The sequence below is a fragment of the Geospiza fortis genome, unplaced genomic scaffold (genome assembly GCF_000277835.1).
Source record: "Geospiza fortis unplaced genomic scaffold, GeoFor_1.0 scaffold166, whole genome shotgun sequence".
In the NCBI taxonomy this organism is placed as follows: Eukaryota; Metazoa; Chordata; class Aves; order Passeriformes; family Thraupidae; genus Geospiza; species Geospiza fortis.
This window is the reverse complement of record NW_005054310.1, coordinates 4,769,563-4,782,787: the sequence shown is the minus strand read 5'-3', so window position 1 is coordinate 4,782,787 and position 13,225 is coordinate 4,769,563. Positions and strand designations below refer to the sequence as shown.

Genomic DNA, 13,225 nt, shown 5'->3' with positions numbered 1-13,225 from the left:
AGCCCTTAATTGGATTTTCTTCCATGCATCTGTTGAATAATTTTGAACCCATTAGATAATGTTTCATGAGCTTGACTGTAAAGTATCTTTCATATATTCTTGAATCAATAAGAGAAATAGAATTAAATGATACTGAAGATAGTCTTGTGCTCCTGGCACGGTCTTGATTGATGTCACTTGGTACAAAAATTATTTCTAATCCCTCATTTGGCATATTGATTATTCATCTCATTTTGCTGATTTGACTAACAGAGCAGTATTTTACTGTAAGGCTCTTTGAGAACTTCAGAATTTATACAACATGGAAAGCCACCTTTCCTACTTCAAGAGTCTATCTATAATTGTAGCAAACACAGACTTCACCCCAAAGGTGAGGTAGAGCTGAAAGTAAAGTACAGATATTGCTGTGGTTTGTAGAGGAACCAAATATCTGGGGCCATTCAAAGTCTAGGGAGTATGCAAGAGACAAGTCCAAGATTTCAAATCAGACCAGGAGAGCCTGGATCACCCTATTTGTGCTTGCACCAGCCTACGTGTAACAGCAGTGTAATAATCAAATTTGTCTTCAGGTGAGGCTTCAAAAGATGTATTCATCTCAACAGCCACTGCTTTGTTCAGTCATTCCCACTCCAGTGCGCTTATCCTGTGTGTAATATAGGATATCACAATTGTAGCTTACCATAAAAAGGACACATTTACTGGGGTGTCTATGTGTCTTGTCAATAAAAAGTGTCGCTTTACAGTTAATATTTAAACTCCTTATCAGTTTGCCTCGATGTCTGTAGGCTTGAGAACACAACTTACCAAAGTCTGCAAACTCTAGTGCACTGAGCCACCTTTGCAGGTGTGAGTAGACCCGTGGGGGGAATCATGTATTGCTGACTACCGATCTGAAGGTGGCAGCATTGGGTGAGCTTTGCACTTTCTTGGCTAAGCAGGGCACTCTTAAATACAAAATTGTAGCTGTTGCATGTGGCAAATTTATAAATCAGCTTTTAATTTGAAAGGCTTTTCTTAATGCTGCAGTTTGATATCACAAGTTAGTAGTAGGCAGACACACTGCCATTTATGTGTTTTATTTTAGTTAGTTATACTGAGAGTACAAGTCTTATAAATAGTAAAGATTGGCTCTCACCAGCAAGCCTTAGCTCATAAATATGACTCCCTTTTATTACAGTAACAATTATAATAATTTTTGAACCAATGCAAAAGAAGCTCCCTCTTTAAGTACTGTCTATCCATCAAGGAGGAAGTGGAATCAAGTCCTACCTATCTCGTGGATATTGCTCACCCTGGACAGCAGGGATTGCTCTCTCCAGTGCCTGTGTTGGCTCCTCTGCTTTCTGCACTTTCCAGCCCCCAGAGTGCACATCCTCAGAGGAGTGGAGAACGTTTCTCCCCCTTCCCTCTGCTGGCCCTATAGGTTGCTAAATGGGCATTTGACTTTCTCTTGGGAGCAGCATGACATATTTTTGGTCTTCTTCAGCCTAAGAAAGGTCAACAGTAGAGGTGCCCCACATGTGGGGACTAAGTGCAGCTCTTACAGATCTAAAACATACAAACACCAGACTCCTTTTTAGCTGCTGTTGGTTTTAAAAATGAAAATGAGCACGATCACTGTGTTTTATCAGGAGTCTAATCCTGCTGTATGTCTGTCAGAATGTTAATGTTAGCAGCATGAGAACTACTACCTGAGAGATTCCTTTATGGAACCCTGAGGAAGAGGGGGACAAATTCAAAGATGTTAGTAGGATTTAAGTGTAAAGCTGAGTAGTTAGTTTCTAGCTGGGTCAGCATGTATGCGAGCAGGACTGTGGCCTACTGATAGCTGTTCTGGCAAAATATTTAGGCAGGGAAGCGAAATTTGTACTCTTTGTGATAGGTCTCTCAGCTTCGCTCGCTACTTCTGTGATGCCTGTGACATTTTGTGTTATTGGTTGTTTGTCCCTGAGACAATATTTTTGGAAACCTGTTGTCTTGCCTACCTCCTAAGTGGTGATATCATCTGATGTACTGAAAAATTTTATGCCAGCTTGATTTACCTGAGTCAATAGCAAAGCCAGAGGTGGAAATTTGATTTTTTGGGGTTTGTTTTTTTGTTTTGTTTTATTTGATGATGTTGTGCTTTCACCTTCCTTTATGGATATCTCTGCATTTGACTACTGTGACGTAATCAGACTTGAGATGTTTGAAGTCTCTGCCACTGGTTCCTTCTTCTCAGCTGACTGAGCAGGTTTGGATCAGACATGGGGCTCATACGTTTTTATTCCCTTTTTTATTATACACTTCTGCATGAAGGGTATGCTGTATGAATCACTAGCTGTACAGAAACTTTTATGAGATCAAGCAATTAATAATTTTTGAATTTCTAAACATTGGTTGAACTTAAAAGAGCTGTTAATTTGGGGTCTTCTATATTTAATATGAAACCCAATTGGGAATTAAGGAAGAAGTGAATGGAAAAAAACCAACATTGTATTAGGATGTATTCTGAAGTTACTTAAAAAAATTAAAATTTAGTACAAAATATTGGGTAATTTCTTATCCTAAATTCATATCTCCTGCAAAGACATTTAAATCTTCCAGGTTCAGTGGAGTTATGCCCCTTTGTGCAAAACCTGAAATTGTCAGATGATGTAATAAACACAAACATATATCGGGATATGTATATATATATGTGCAATATTCTTGTATAACTTAGATCTCAACTTCCTAAAACCTTCATATGTTTACAATATGAAATAGTTACCATCTTAATCTCAACTGTTTGATCTAATATCAAAAAGCATGTGATGTGTTGTAAAAAAACCAAAGTAAAATCCAGTACCATAAGAGCAGAAGTGACTGCGATCTTTAGCATTTAGTGGACAGTAGGCTGTCAGTGCTTCTTATGATCTTCCTAACATTTAACTTTGTTAGGTGGGTACAGCAAAGTTAGATACAATACTGTTATGCTGATTTAACAGATCTCTTTTTGCAGCTTTTCATCAGTTTTACAGGTCAGATATGTTACCAGATGGAATGTAGACTAAAAAACAATTGTTATCGTTCAAGTGAATTCATTGATCAAGTGAATTCATTGGACTGAATATAATTTTCTTTCTGCAGTTTAAGAAGCCAAATGCCAAATTCATTCCTTATTTATGACAGAATAAAATCTAGTGAAGACCTAGACCTCAACTCAGGAAGGCTCTTAAGCACATACATATAAGTAAATTAATTTTAACTCAAAACAACTCAAGTATATTTCAGACTTTGAAGTGATATCAGCTTGAACTTAAAACTAAGTGCTCTGAACTACATCTTAGAGCTCTTCAGATACTCCTAGACAGTCAGACCAGCTGCCTTGCAGGATTCTGTTTTGAGGCATCTCATTTACTTCTGAAGGTTTCAGAAACCTCTGTAGGTTACTATCCGCACCTGTGATACCTAAAAATGATCTTACTTGTCTGTTCCTAACTGGCCATTCTTGTGAACTCCTTATGTACCCAGACAAAGAACAAAATCCCAAATTTTTGTGCAAAGCTTCCTTACTGCTGAACATGACATTTAAATTACTTAGCAGAAACAATGTACGTTATCTGAGATTATATTCAAAGTAGGTAATTCTAAAGAAGTGGGACAAGCAAGTGAATATGGTATGATTGTTATTGCTGAAGTGCCTGTTTGCAACTGTACTATTTGTACTGAATATCTGTATATTTTACAGTGCTATTTCTTTACAATTGAATTTGGCCTTTGCAAGCAAGAAGGACAACTGCGTGCTTATGGGGCAGGACTTCTGTCTTCTATTGGAGAGTTAAAGGTATGTATCCTTAAAGCATAGTAAAATTTTAATCATAACAAAAAAATAGGTGGATATAAATACATTGACTTTCAAATAACAGTTAAAATTCTCAAGATAAAAAGCTTGTATTTAAAATACAGTATTGACCTAAAAGCTTTGTTTGAAATATCAGCTGGCACTTGAAGCATGAAATGGACTTGTAAGGCCCAAAGTACCAAAGCAACTATAAACTAAAAAACTGATTTCTGTTTGAATTTTCATTTCTTGTCAAACGGGGCTCAAGGGTTCTAGCAGGTAAGAGTGCCTTGGGCTCTAAAAGCTTTGTTTGGATGAGGAGCACGTATTTTTAAGACCCAAAAAGAAGTGCTAGAAATCAGACATGATTCTGTTCTAAGTAATCCAGTGTACTTGAGTGGATTCATTATTGATATGGAAAGAACAGTATTCATTAAGGTCCTGATATGATTAATCATATTTAAAATTAAGGAATGCATATGAACTCACATTGAACTTGCCTATGTCACAATACATAGAGCCCTATTCTTTTAAGGTTGAAAGTGTTAACACCTTGCATGGTGTGAGTAGTTGAAGTGGATAATTTATTGCCTCTTTTAATGCCTAGAAAACATGGGGAATAGGCAAAAGGTATTTTGTCACAGCTGTAGTATTTTGGGACATAATACATCTCTCAGTGAGGTGGAAGGGAAGGGTGAAGAGAGGGAGGAGTACCACTTTCAGAGACCCAAATGAACTCTTAGTGGCTTTGCAGTTAAAACATTTGGACTTAGAAGGCATATATGGAAGAGTATTGAAAACTATTTTGCAGCATATCCATTGTTTATTTGAGTTTCCACATCTTCCCACCCTCCAGGGCTGGCTTTTAGTGAGCTACTTGGCAGTTTAATAGAAGTATCTCAGTCTCTTTCTGCTATTTGTTTTACCTGTAACTGTGAATATTTGGGGTGAAGCTCATTAGTAAATCTGCTATACTTCCAGTAGTAAAAAATGTTGAAGAAATTTACCTTCTTTAGTGCTTTTTCTTTGATTGCATTGGAGTTGCTCTCAGTTCTGTGCATACTCCTGCCACAGAAACATTCCATATCTGCCTGGCAATATTTTATACTCACAGTGCAAGTTGTTCGAATGAAAAGACATGAAGATGCCCCACTTGTTTTCCTTTGGCTCAGCAACATTCAGTGCTAAGCCCCAAACTCTGCAGGATTCTCTAAAGAATTAGACCTTTTATTTAAACTAACAGTTAAGGTTGCTAGGTGATGACCCTGAAAATACCTACCATATGATTTACAAAATCTAAGGACATAAAAAAGAAGAAATTAATAGTCAAGAACATAATAAATCTTCTACCATCAATGTCATAAACAAATGCATTATTCTTGTCAAGTGTGCATATTTGGTACCACACATTTGTGACCCCAGATCTGGGTTCTTTGTTCAGCAGTAAACTCAGAGTATAAACGCAAAAAATAATAATTTTGAAAAGCAACGCTAAAAGCTAAATAATCTGCACATTAATGGACTATATTGATCTGCTGCAGTGTTATGGCTGGATATATATCATAATAATTTTGCTCTAAGTCAATAATATTATATACTTTTCTGTTTCACTACATATATGTTTTGTAGATGTGATGCCAGAAGGGACTACTAGATCACCTGATTTGACCTCTTGTGTGTCATAAGATAGTAAATTTCACCAGATCTTGCCTATACTGATCTTAAGTTAGAAATTTCAGTTACTGATAAACTAAGCACTTGTGTGCTGTGGGAACAGAACAGCACCATACCAAAAGTAGACATAGTCTCCATGAAGGGACTGATAAGGTGAAAAATATTCAAAAGTCTGTGGAAGTGTGCTCCAGGGTAGAAAAGAAGGTAAAAGTTAAGGAAAAAAAATGGAAAAAATGACTAAGTTTTCTGATAAAATGACCATGGGAGAAGCCATTTCTAGATCACAATCCTGGCATGACTGTGCTTCTTGTCAGCAAAATATTATTGGGGAGGTGCTTAGGAAGGAGAATGTCTGGGCACCCATGACTTTGGTGCACAGCCTTGCATCAAGCCATTGTCACTTTCTCCTGTTTTTTCAGAAAACAATCTCCCTCCTAGCACCTACTAGGAGGGCAATTTTCTTCCTTGACCTGAAGGAAGGTCATGCTAATAGACTGTTGTTGAGATCCTGATTGTTACTGAAATCCTTACTGATGGTAGCAATTGCTCTGAAAATGATGAGAACAATGCTGGCTATTTCAGCATTGGTGAGCGGGGAGGAAGAGGAGACTCAGATTGCATGGCCATGACATGTCCCTGTCATGTGTTCAACACTCATACTTCTCACAGGTGGCAGAGTGAAGACATCCTGTCAGAAATAACTTCTGCCATACCTTAGATGGGGATGGCTGTGGCCCATAGAAGCTCAAATACTTATGTATATCCCTGCCACTAGGAAGGCAGATCTTGAAATGTTGAGTTTTGCTACCTTGAGTTTAGAGTCATAGAATAGTTTAGGTTGGAAAAGTTCTCTAAGATGATCAAGTCCAATTGTTAACCCAGCACTGCCAAATATGCCACTAGGTTATGCCCTCAAGTGCCATATCCACACATCATTGAAATACTTCCAGGGATGGTAACTCTACCACTTTCTTGGGCAGCTTACTCCAGTGTTTGGCAACCATTTTGGTGAAGAAATGTTTCTTAATATCCAATCTAAACCTCCCCTGGCACAACTTGAAGACATTTCCACTTCTCCTGTCACTTTTCACTGGGGAGCAGAGACCAACCCCCATCTGGCTACAATCTCCTTGTAGAAAACTATAGAGAGGGAAAAGGTCTCCCCTGAGTTCCCTCTTCTTCAGGCTAAACAAACCCAGTTCCCTCAGCTGCTCCTCATCATTGTGCTCCAGACCCTTCCCCAGCTCCACTACCCTTCTCTGGACACCCTCCAGAACCTCAATGTCTTTCTTTGAGTGAGAGGCCCAAAACTGGACAAAGACTTTAGGTATGGCCTCACCAGTGCTGAGGGTCACTGCTCTGGTCCTGCTGGCCACACTATTGCAGATACAGACCAGGATGCCATTTGCCTTCTTGGCCACTTGGGCACACTGCTGGCTCCTGGTCAGCTGTTGACCAGCACCGTCACGTCCTTTTCTGATGTGCCACTTTCCAGCCACTCTTTGCTGCTTGGGCTTGATGGCACCCAAGTGCAGAACCTGGCAACCTTGGGCTTGTTGAACCTCAACAACTGGCCTCCGTCCATTGATCCATCCTTTCCAGATCCTCTGCAGAGCCTTCCTGTTCTCCATCAGAACAATGCTCCTGCCCAAATTGGTGTTCTCTGCAAATTTACTGAGGGTGCCCTTGAGATTGCACAGGCATTTTTTATTAATATGCTTTTGTGAGCAAGAAGAAAAGCCTTTCTCCAACTTCTGTCCCTATCAGCTTTCTTTTCAATGCAACAGTATGCACAGGAAATAAAATGGTGGCCAATTTTATGTATAATTTGTATAAATTTCTAGAAGTGCATGAGTCTATTTGCAGGTCAGAAATGGCAAGCAGTATTTGGGCTTTTTGGAGGACTGAATGGCTTGTTCAGTCATCCCTGTTTCTGTATTACACTGCTCCACTTCACAAATCTGGTCAACAGCTCTAGTAACAAATAACTGTAAAAGCTAGAGAAATGTGTGCACCAGCTTATCACTATAGTATTCCCTTGAAATCTTTTTCCCCACTCAGTAATTAGACCTCAAATTTCAGATTATGAAAAATGCATCTCCTTATGTGCATGCTATGAAAGCATCAAGTAAAAAAAAAAAAATTAAAAGCACAACAAAATAACGAGAAAGAGAAGATTAAAAATGAAGCCTGGGGGGAATAGAATAATACAGTAAGTAGTTATAAAATGTTCTGCCTAATATAGTCAGGTTAACTCTAGCTAACACTATTACACAGTATGTATTTGGGGCTTAGAGATAAGGCGGAAATAATGTACATTTCAATTATTAAAACTGTTTCTAAAAAGCAGTTCAAATGTCTTTGGAAACTTTAATCCATTTAATTTGTGTGATGCTCTCTTGAACTCTTTCATTAAAGGAGTCTCCTATCAACTTCAGTTGGCTGTAGATCAAGTCATACATCCCTGTTGTATGCTTCTATACTGAACAGAGAGGTAGACTTAAAATCTCTATAAATTTTTAAAGTCAAGTACAGTATCCAATTGTATTATTTTTTTAAAGGCAATTTAAGAAGTGCCAGCATTAGACTTTATAACCAAAAATATTAAAATGCAAATTTTGGCTCTGTTTTCTGAAGGGGATGAAGAAAACAACTCCTGGATCTCAGATGCTAATTTAAAGAATCTTGAAATAGTGAGATTTTTTGTCTTTTTCTAGAATTTCTGTACAATTACACAATTGAACAAAATTTTCTGGTAATACAGGACACTGTCAGATTCACAACACATTTTGTAGATAAGCAGGAAAACATTTAAGAGCAGGTTTTTCAAGACTCTATGTACACCCCCTGGGAAAACAAGGTGATAAAATCAGTACTGGCACTCACACATCTTCTCACCTGTGTTCCTATTCTGCCCTCCTGTACTTCTCAGACAGTACAGTATTTATAACTCATCTCAAGTTTTCCCCTTGCTAGCTGAAGATTTAACTTTTTGGGTTTTGTTTCATTTATTTTCTTTCACAAACCTGAAAAGCTCTGAGTTGTATTATTGCAATCCATTTTTATACTCAAAGAAGGAATTACAAGACCAAACTCTTTTTTCATGTGTCAGTGATAGTGGTCACTTAGGAAATGATTCACAGTTGTGCAGTGTAAATGCCTGGTGCCATCTGATATGCCCTAGTATTTCTGACCAGCTGCCGCTGCAGAAATGTGTAAAAGACTTCTTTAGATCTTGTGCTGTATCTTCTACTCTCTGTAAAATGCATCAGACAGCCTAGGCCTTAGACACCTGTTGTTAGGCACCTCAATCACTCTTTTAACCTTTCATCTGGCAGGAAGTGGAAGCATTTCTTTATTGTTATGCTTATTTTCAGTACAAATGATTGTCTACTTCTTAAGCTGTCTGATAGTGCTGCTTTTCCTGAGAATCAGTGATGATTCATTTCAAAGTTTCACTCCAAATTTTTATTTCTTGAACTGAAGAAGACTCACCAACAGTATGACTAGCATTACCAGTACAGTCTGTATGAATGGGCTGTTAGAGACCGTTATCACAAATCCACAAGATGGTGAGATGCCCTTTTTAATCAAAAGCTATTTTCCATGAGTGCTAGCCCTAACATCTCATTGGAGGTGGATAACATAGAGGTTTCTCATGGAGAAATACATATTGTGTACTTACTCATTTGAGTTCACTAAAGAACTGAATGTCCAACCAAACCATAAGTGAATAACACGTATTTAAAAAACACAGGCTGGACGCTGAAAGCTTTTGGACTCACCAGACAATTTGTTTTGGTTGAGATTATGTACTTCAAAACGTCGAGATTGCCAAGGACCAGCATTTTACAGTGCTGTAAAGTTTCTGATAAATGCTCTGACCAGCTTTGAGTCAGTGTCTTGACCATTCTAGTTCACATGAGATAGTTTATGGTCTCTCTGAAGGTTTGTCTGTAGGCTCATTTCAATTGCTGAACTCTGGCATTACTGGTGTCAGAATATCACCTCAATAGCAGATGTTACAGATGCCAGGCTGTGCAATTTGAAAACACCATCCAGACTTGCAAAGATGGAAACATTGCTTTGGTAGCCATGACAATTCCTACTTGATCTAAGAGCCAAAAGAACTTGGAGGGGAGACAGGGATCTTGGGTGGGAATTCACCAGAATTTACACCTTTTGTTTCCAAACTGTAATCCTAAGAATAACTGATCTGTTGTCACCTAATTCTGAAGGCATGTCTGAATACTTTACACTTGGTTTCCAGGGTGCACATGTGCTACTGTCCTCATGTTCCACTCTCTGCAGAGTTGCTTTGTAAAACAGCAGCTCTGTTCATGTATAACTAAACTGGGATCCAGAAAGAATCAGTCATTTCATATGGATTATCTGAGGAGAATAACTAGAAAGGCTTTCTCAGGGGACATCCCCTGTGATAGCATCAGCCCTTCCTTCTCTTTAAAGTTTCTCCTTTTATAAAATTAGGGTTCAGTGACTAGAACAGTTGTTCACAATGTTAGAGCCACAGGCTGGCTCCCTTCTTGATGCTGATAACTTCAGTCCCAAGGACTAGGCCTGGCCCATCAGAGGCCATTAGTAAGTAGAGAAGTTAACAGCGTCCCCCTTTCTTTCGAACCTTTCACAGTACAGGAAAGAATCCATGAACCAGAAGTAGTCAGTTCCTATGGAATCATGGCCTGTATCATCATCTTCATTCCCTGCAAGGAATCAACCTCACTCAGTCCACTCAGAGTTTTGAAACTTTGTGCTTTAGACATTTGAGCCACCAAGACTCACCTGGAAGCACAAAGTCACCTTAAGAGGAGATTTTTATCTATAGATACCCTCCCAGGGAATCTATTATAATTCCAGGTGAGAAAAGGCAAATTAATTTTGAGAGAAGGAGGTAAATGCCTTAATTTATAAGCATTCAACCACACCATGGTTCTGCAAAGAGAAAGTGACAACAGGGATACAGACAGGGGCCTAATAAGGTGAGCCTGTTCCTGCAGTCCTTTTAGAAGAGGATGATGCTTGAGAGACCATTGTTTATATTTGTTTTCAAACCTGTTTAACTGATGGCTGGCTAGAAACAGCAAACCTTGTGAGAAGGAAAATATACATGTACCAAAGAAAGTTAATTCCCTGACATTTTAAGATTCCATGCATTGATTTTTCATGTATTTATTTTTGGAGAGAGAGGAGGTGGGAGAAAGAGGCTCTTATTCCAGTTTTCTGTCCTGCTATTTGGAGACTTCAGGTTGAGAGTTAATGTGATATTTTCAGAGCCTTTCACAGGCATTTAGGAATGAGTATAAGCAAGAGCAAGGATAAAAGTTGTGAATACCTTAAGGTTAATACTTTTCTCCACTGTAAAGAATGTCCATGCAGATGGAAAGTAAAGAAATCAGAGGCACCTTTGGACCTCAGGGATCTGCTTCCTCCCTGTCATTTCTTTATGCTTTTCATTCACATCTTCACTCTATATAGGTATCAGGGGACTAAAGAAGGTTGAAAGGTGACCTAAATATGCTCTGCTTTCTTACCTTATACTTCTGTAACAGAGGACTGAGAATGAAAATATGTGTGCTCTAGAAGATAAGATAGATGCAAAAGCCAACCCAAGTATTCAAGTTGAAAGGGGAGTGAGAAAACATTTTCCTGGAAAATGTCTCAGTACCTGATTTTCAGTTCTGAACCTCTCTTTTCTAGTGACTTGTGCAAGTCATATGAAGAGAAAGGCTGATCAGAACTCTCTGCCCTGTGTAGCATTTGCCTTATCTGCCCAATGTCTCTTTTGGACTTATCTATATCTGTTATTTTTTCTTTGCAGTACTATGTGAAGCATTATTGCTCAGGTTGTGTGGCAGAAGAGTAGTGTATTTCATTGTCTTGCAATACATTGCCATTATTGAATGCCATTTTTTTCAGTGTGTAGTTTCACTTTTGCTGTCAGGAAAATACTATATGATTTTAACTTGAAAATGTAAAGTACAGATTACCTGAATGGTTTAGTCAGACCCAATTTACCCACCAAGATGAAGATGAATTCTGCTAGTTAAATGAGATTTTGGGGACATATATGTTTGTAATTGTATAGATAATTTTTCAATAATGGTTATTTGATGGTTTTTCTTTTTCCATCTGAACATTTACATCTGTATATGTTCATGGCAGGTGCATTTCTAACACCCTCTTTATTATTTTATTATTAAGGGGAAAAACCATCTCCCATAGTAAGAGCCTTTTAAATAACAAATTCTATTGACTATTCAAACAGAAAAAACACTATATGTAAAACAAGATGAGCTACCAATTAGTGGGAAAGATACAGGACAGCGATATAAAAGCTGTATATATGAGCAGCTGATATAGATACACAGCATAATCAAAATCCAGTTTAACAGATCCTGTGGTGTATTTTGCAGCATGCTCTCTCTGACAAGGCCAATGTGAAAGCATTCGATCCAAAGACAACCTGTTTGCAAGAATGCCTTATCACTACTTTCCAGGAAGTTTACTTTGTTTCAGAGAGTTTTGAAGAGGCCAAAGAAAAGATGAGGTAAATAATTTTCCCTGACTCAAGAATCTAATTTTCTCTTCTTTAGTGGCTGGGAAAAAAAAGGAAGTTAATTTTCTTTTTTTCCTTTCAGGGACTTCGCCAAATCAATCAATCGTCCCTTCTCTGTGTATTTCAATCCATATACGCAAAGCATTGAGATTCTGAAGGATACCAGGAGTATAGAAAATGTTGTCCAGGACCTCCGCAGTGATCTAAACACTGTATGTGATGCTTTAAGCAAAATGAACAGATATTTAGGGATTTGATATGTTTGGCACTGTGATTTGCTGTCAGTTGCTCTTTCTGTAGCCAGTTACATGAGATGGCTAATTTATCAGAGCCATCAGTTTTCCCTTTACAGCTTGGCCTGTGGCTTGCATTATTGTGTAGCTCTGTCTAACTGTAATGTGCAGACAAACCAAGGCAATGCTAATTTGTAAATGAAACATGGAATGTGGCAGAATGTAATCATCAATTCTTCAGCACAATGTCATGTACAAGTATACCATTAAAAAACTTTCCTGGCAACAGTTTGGTTTCCATAAAATGATTCACTTCAATGTTTAAGAAATGGTGTTGCTGATTTCATTAGGCCTGAGTTTATTTCTTCATTATACCTTCCCTTCCACAAGAATCCAGAAAAAAAATGTTTGCCACACTTTAATTTTCTTTGTAAGAAAACATTATTTCTTTCTCTAATGGTAAAGACATCTTTTGTCCATAAATCTGTTACAGAACTTAGTGTCTCTTGTGACTGAACAATACAATTTGTGTACCAGCAGCTATCAGAGATCAGGAAGGATATGTATTGGTACCAAGAGGTCTGTGAAGATTATACGTAATGAGAACCCACAACTGACAAATGTTCAATGTGACTGAGCAATTGCAACACACTAAAAACAGAAATCTCTGACAGCTCATGTAGAAAAATAGTTGTAGTTCACATGCGTTACCTGTGACAGTCCTGAGAGCGCTTCCTCTGAGATTGCTATCTGGAAATAAGAGATTAAGCACTTGTTTTAATGTCACTGTTACATGTGAATCCAAAGTCCTTCCACATCGTTGTATGTTTTCTGCATTCCCTTGTGTCTTGAACTTAACTCCTCTTGTATTTCAGGCATAGTTTGCCTTTCCTTATTATTCTACACTCAGCCTTGACTTGGCCATGCTTGACTGGGTCTACA

The 13,225-nt window shown here is 38.2% G+C and overlaps 1 protein-coding gene across 1 annotated transcript in view; it reads left to right on the top strand.

The window, feature by feature from the left end:
* The window catches only part of TPH2 (tryptophan hydroxylase 2), a 56,908-nt gene extending 43,964 nt beyond the window's left edge, over positions 1-12,944 (top strand). Inside the window, exons 9-11 of the mRNA XM_014312354.1 lie at positions 3,710-3,805; positions 11,908-12,041; positions 12,133-12,944. Coding sequence (XP_014167829.1) covers positions 3,710-3,805; positions 11,908-12,041; positions 12,133-12,307 — 405 coding nt within the window. The 3' untranslated portion in view covers positions 12,308-12,944. The remainder of the gene's footprint in view (positions 1-3,709; positions 3,806-11,907; positions 12,042-12,132) is intronic.
* The last annotated feature ends 281 nt before the right edge of the window (positions 12,945-13,225 follow it).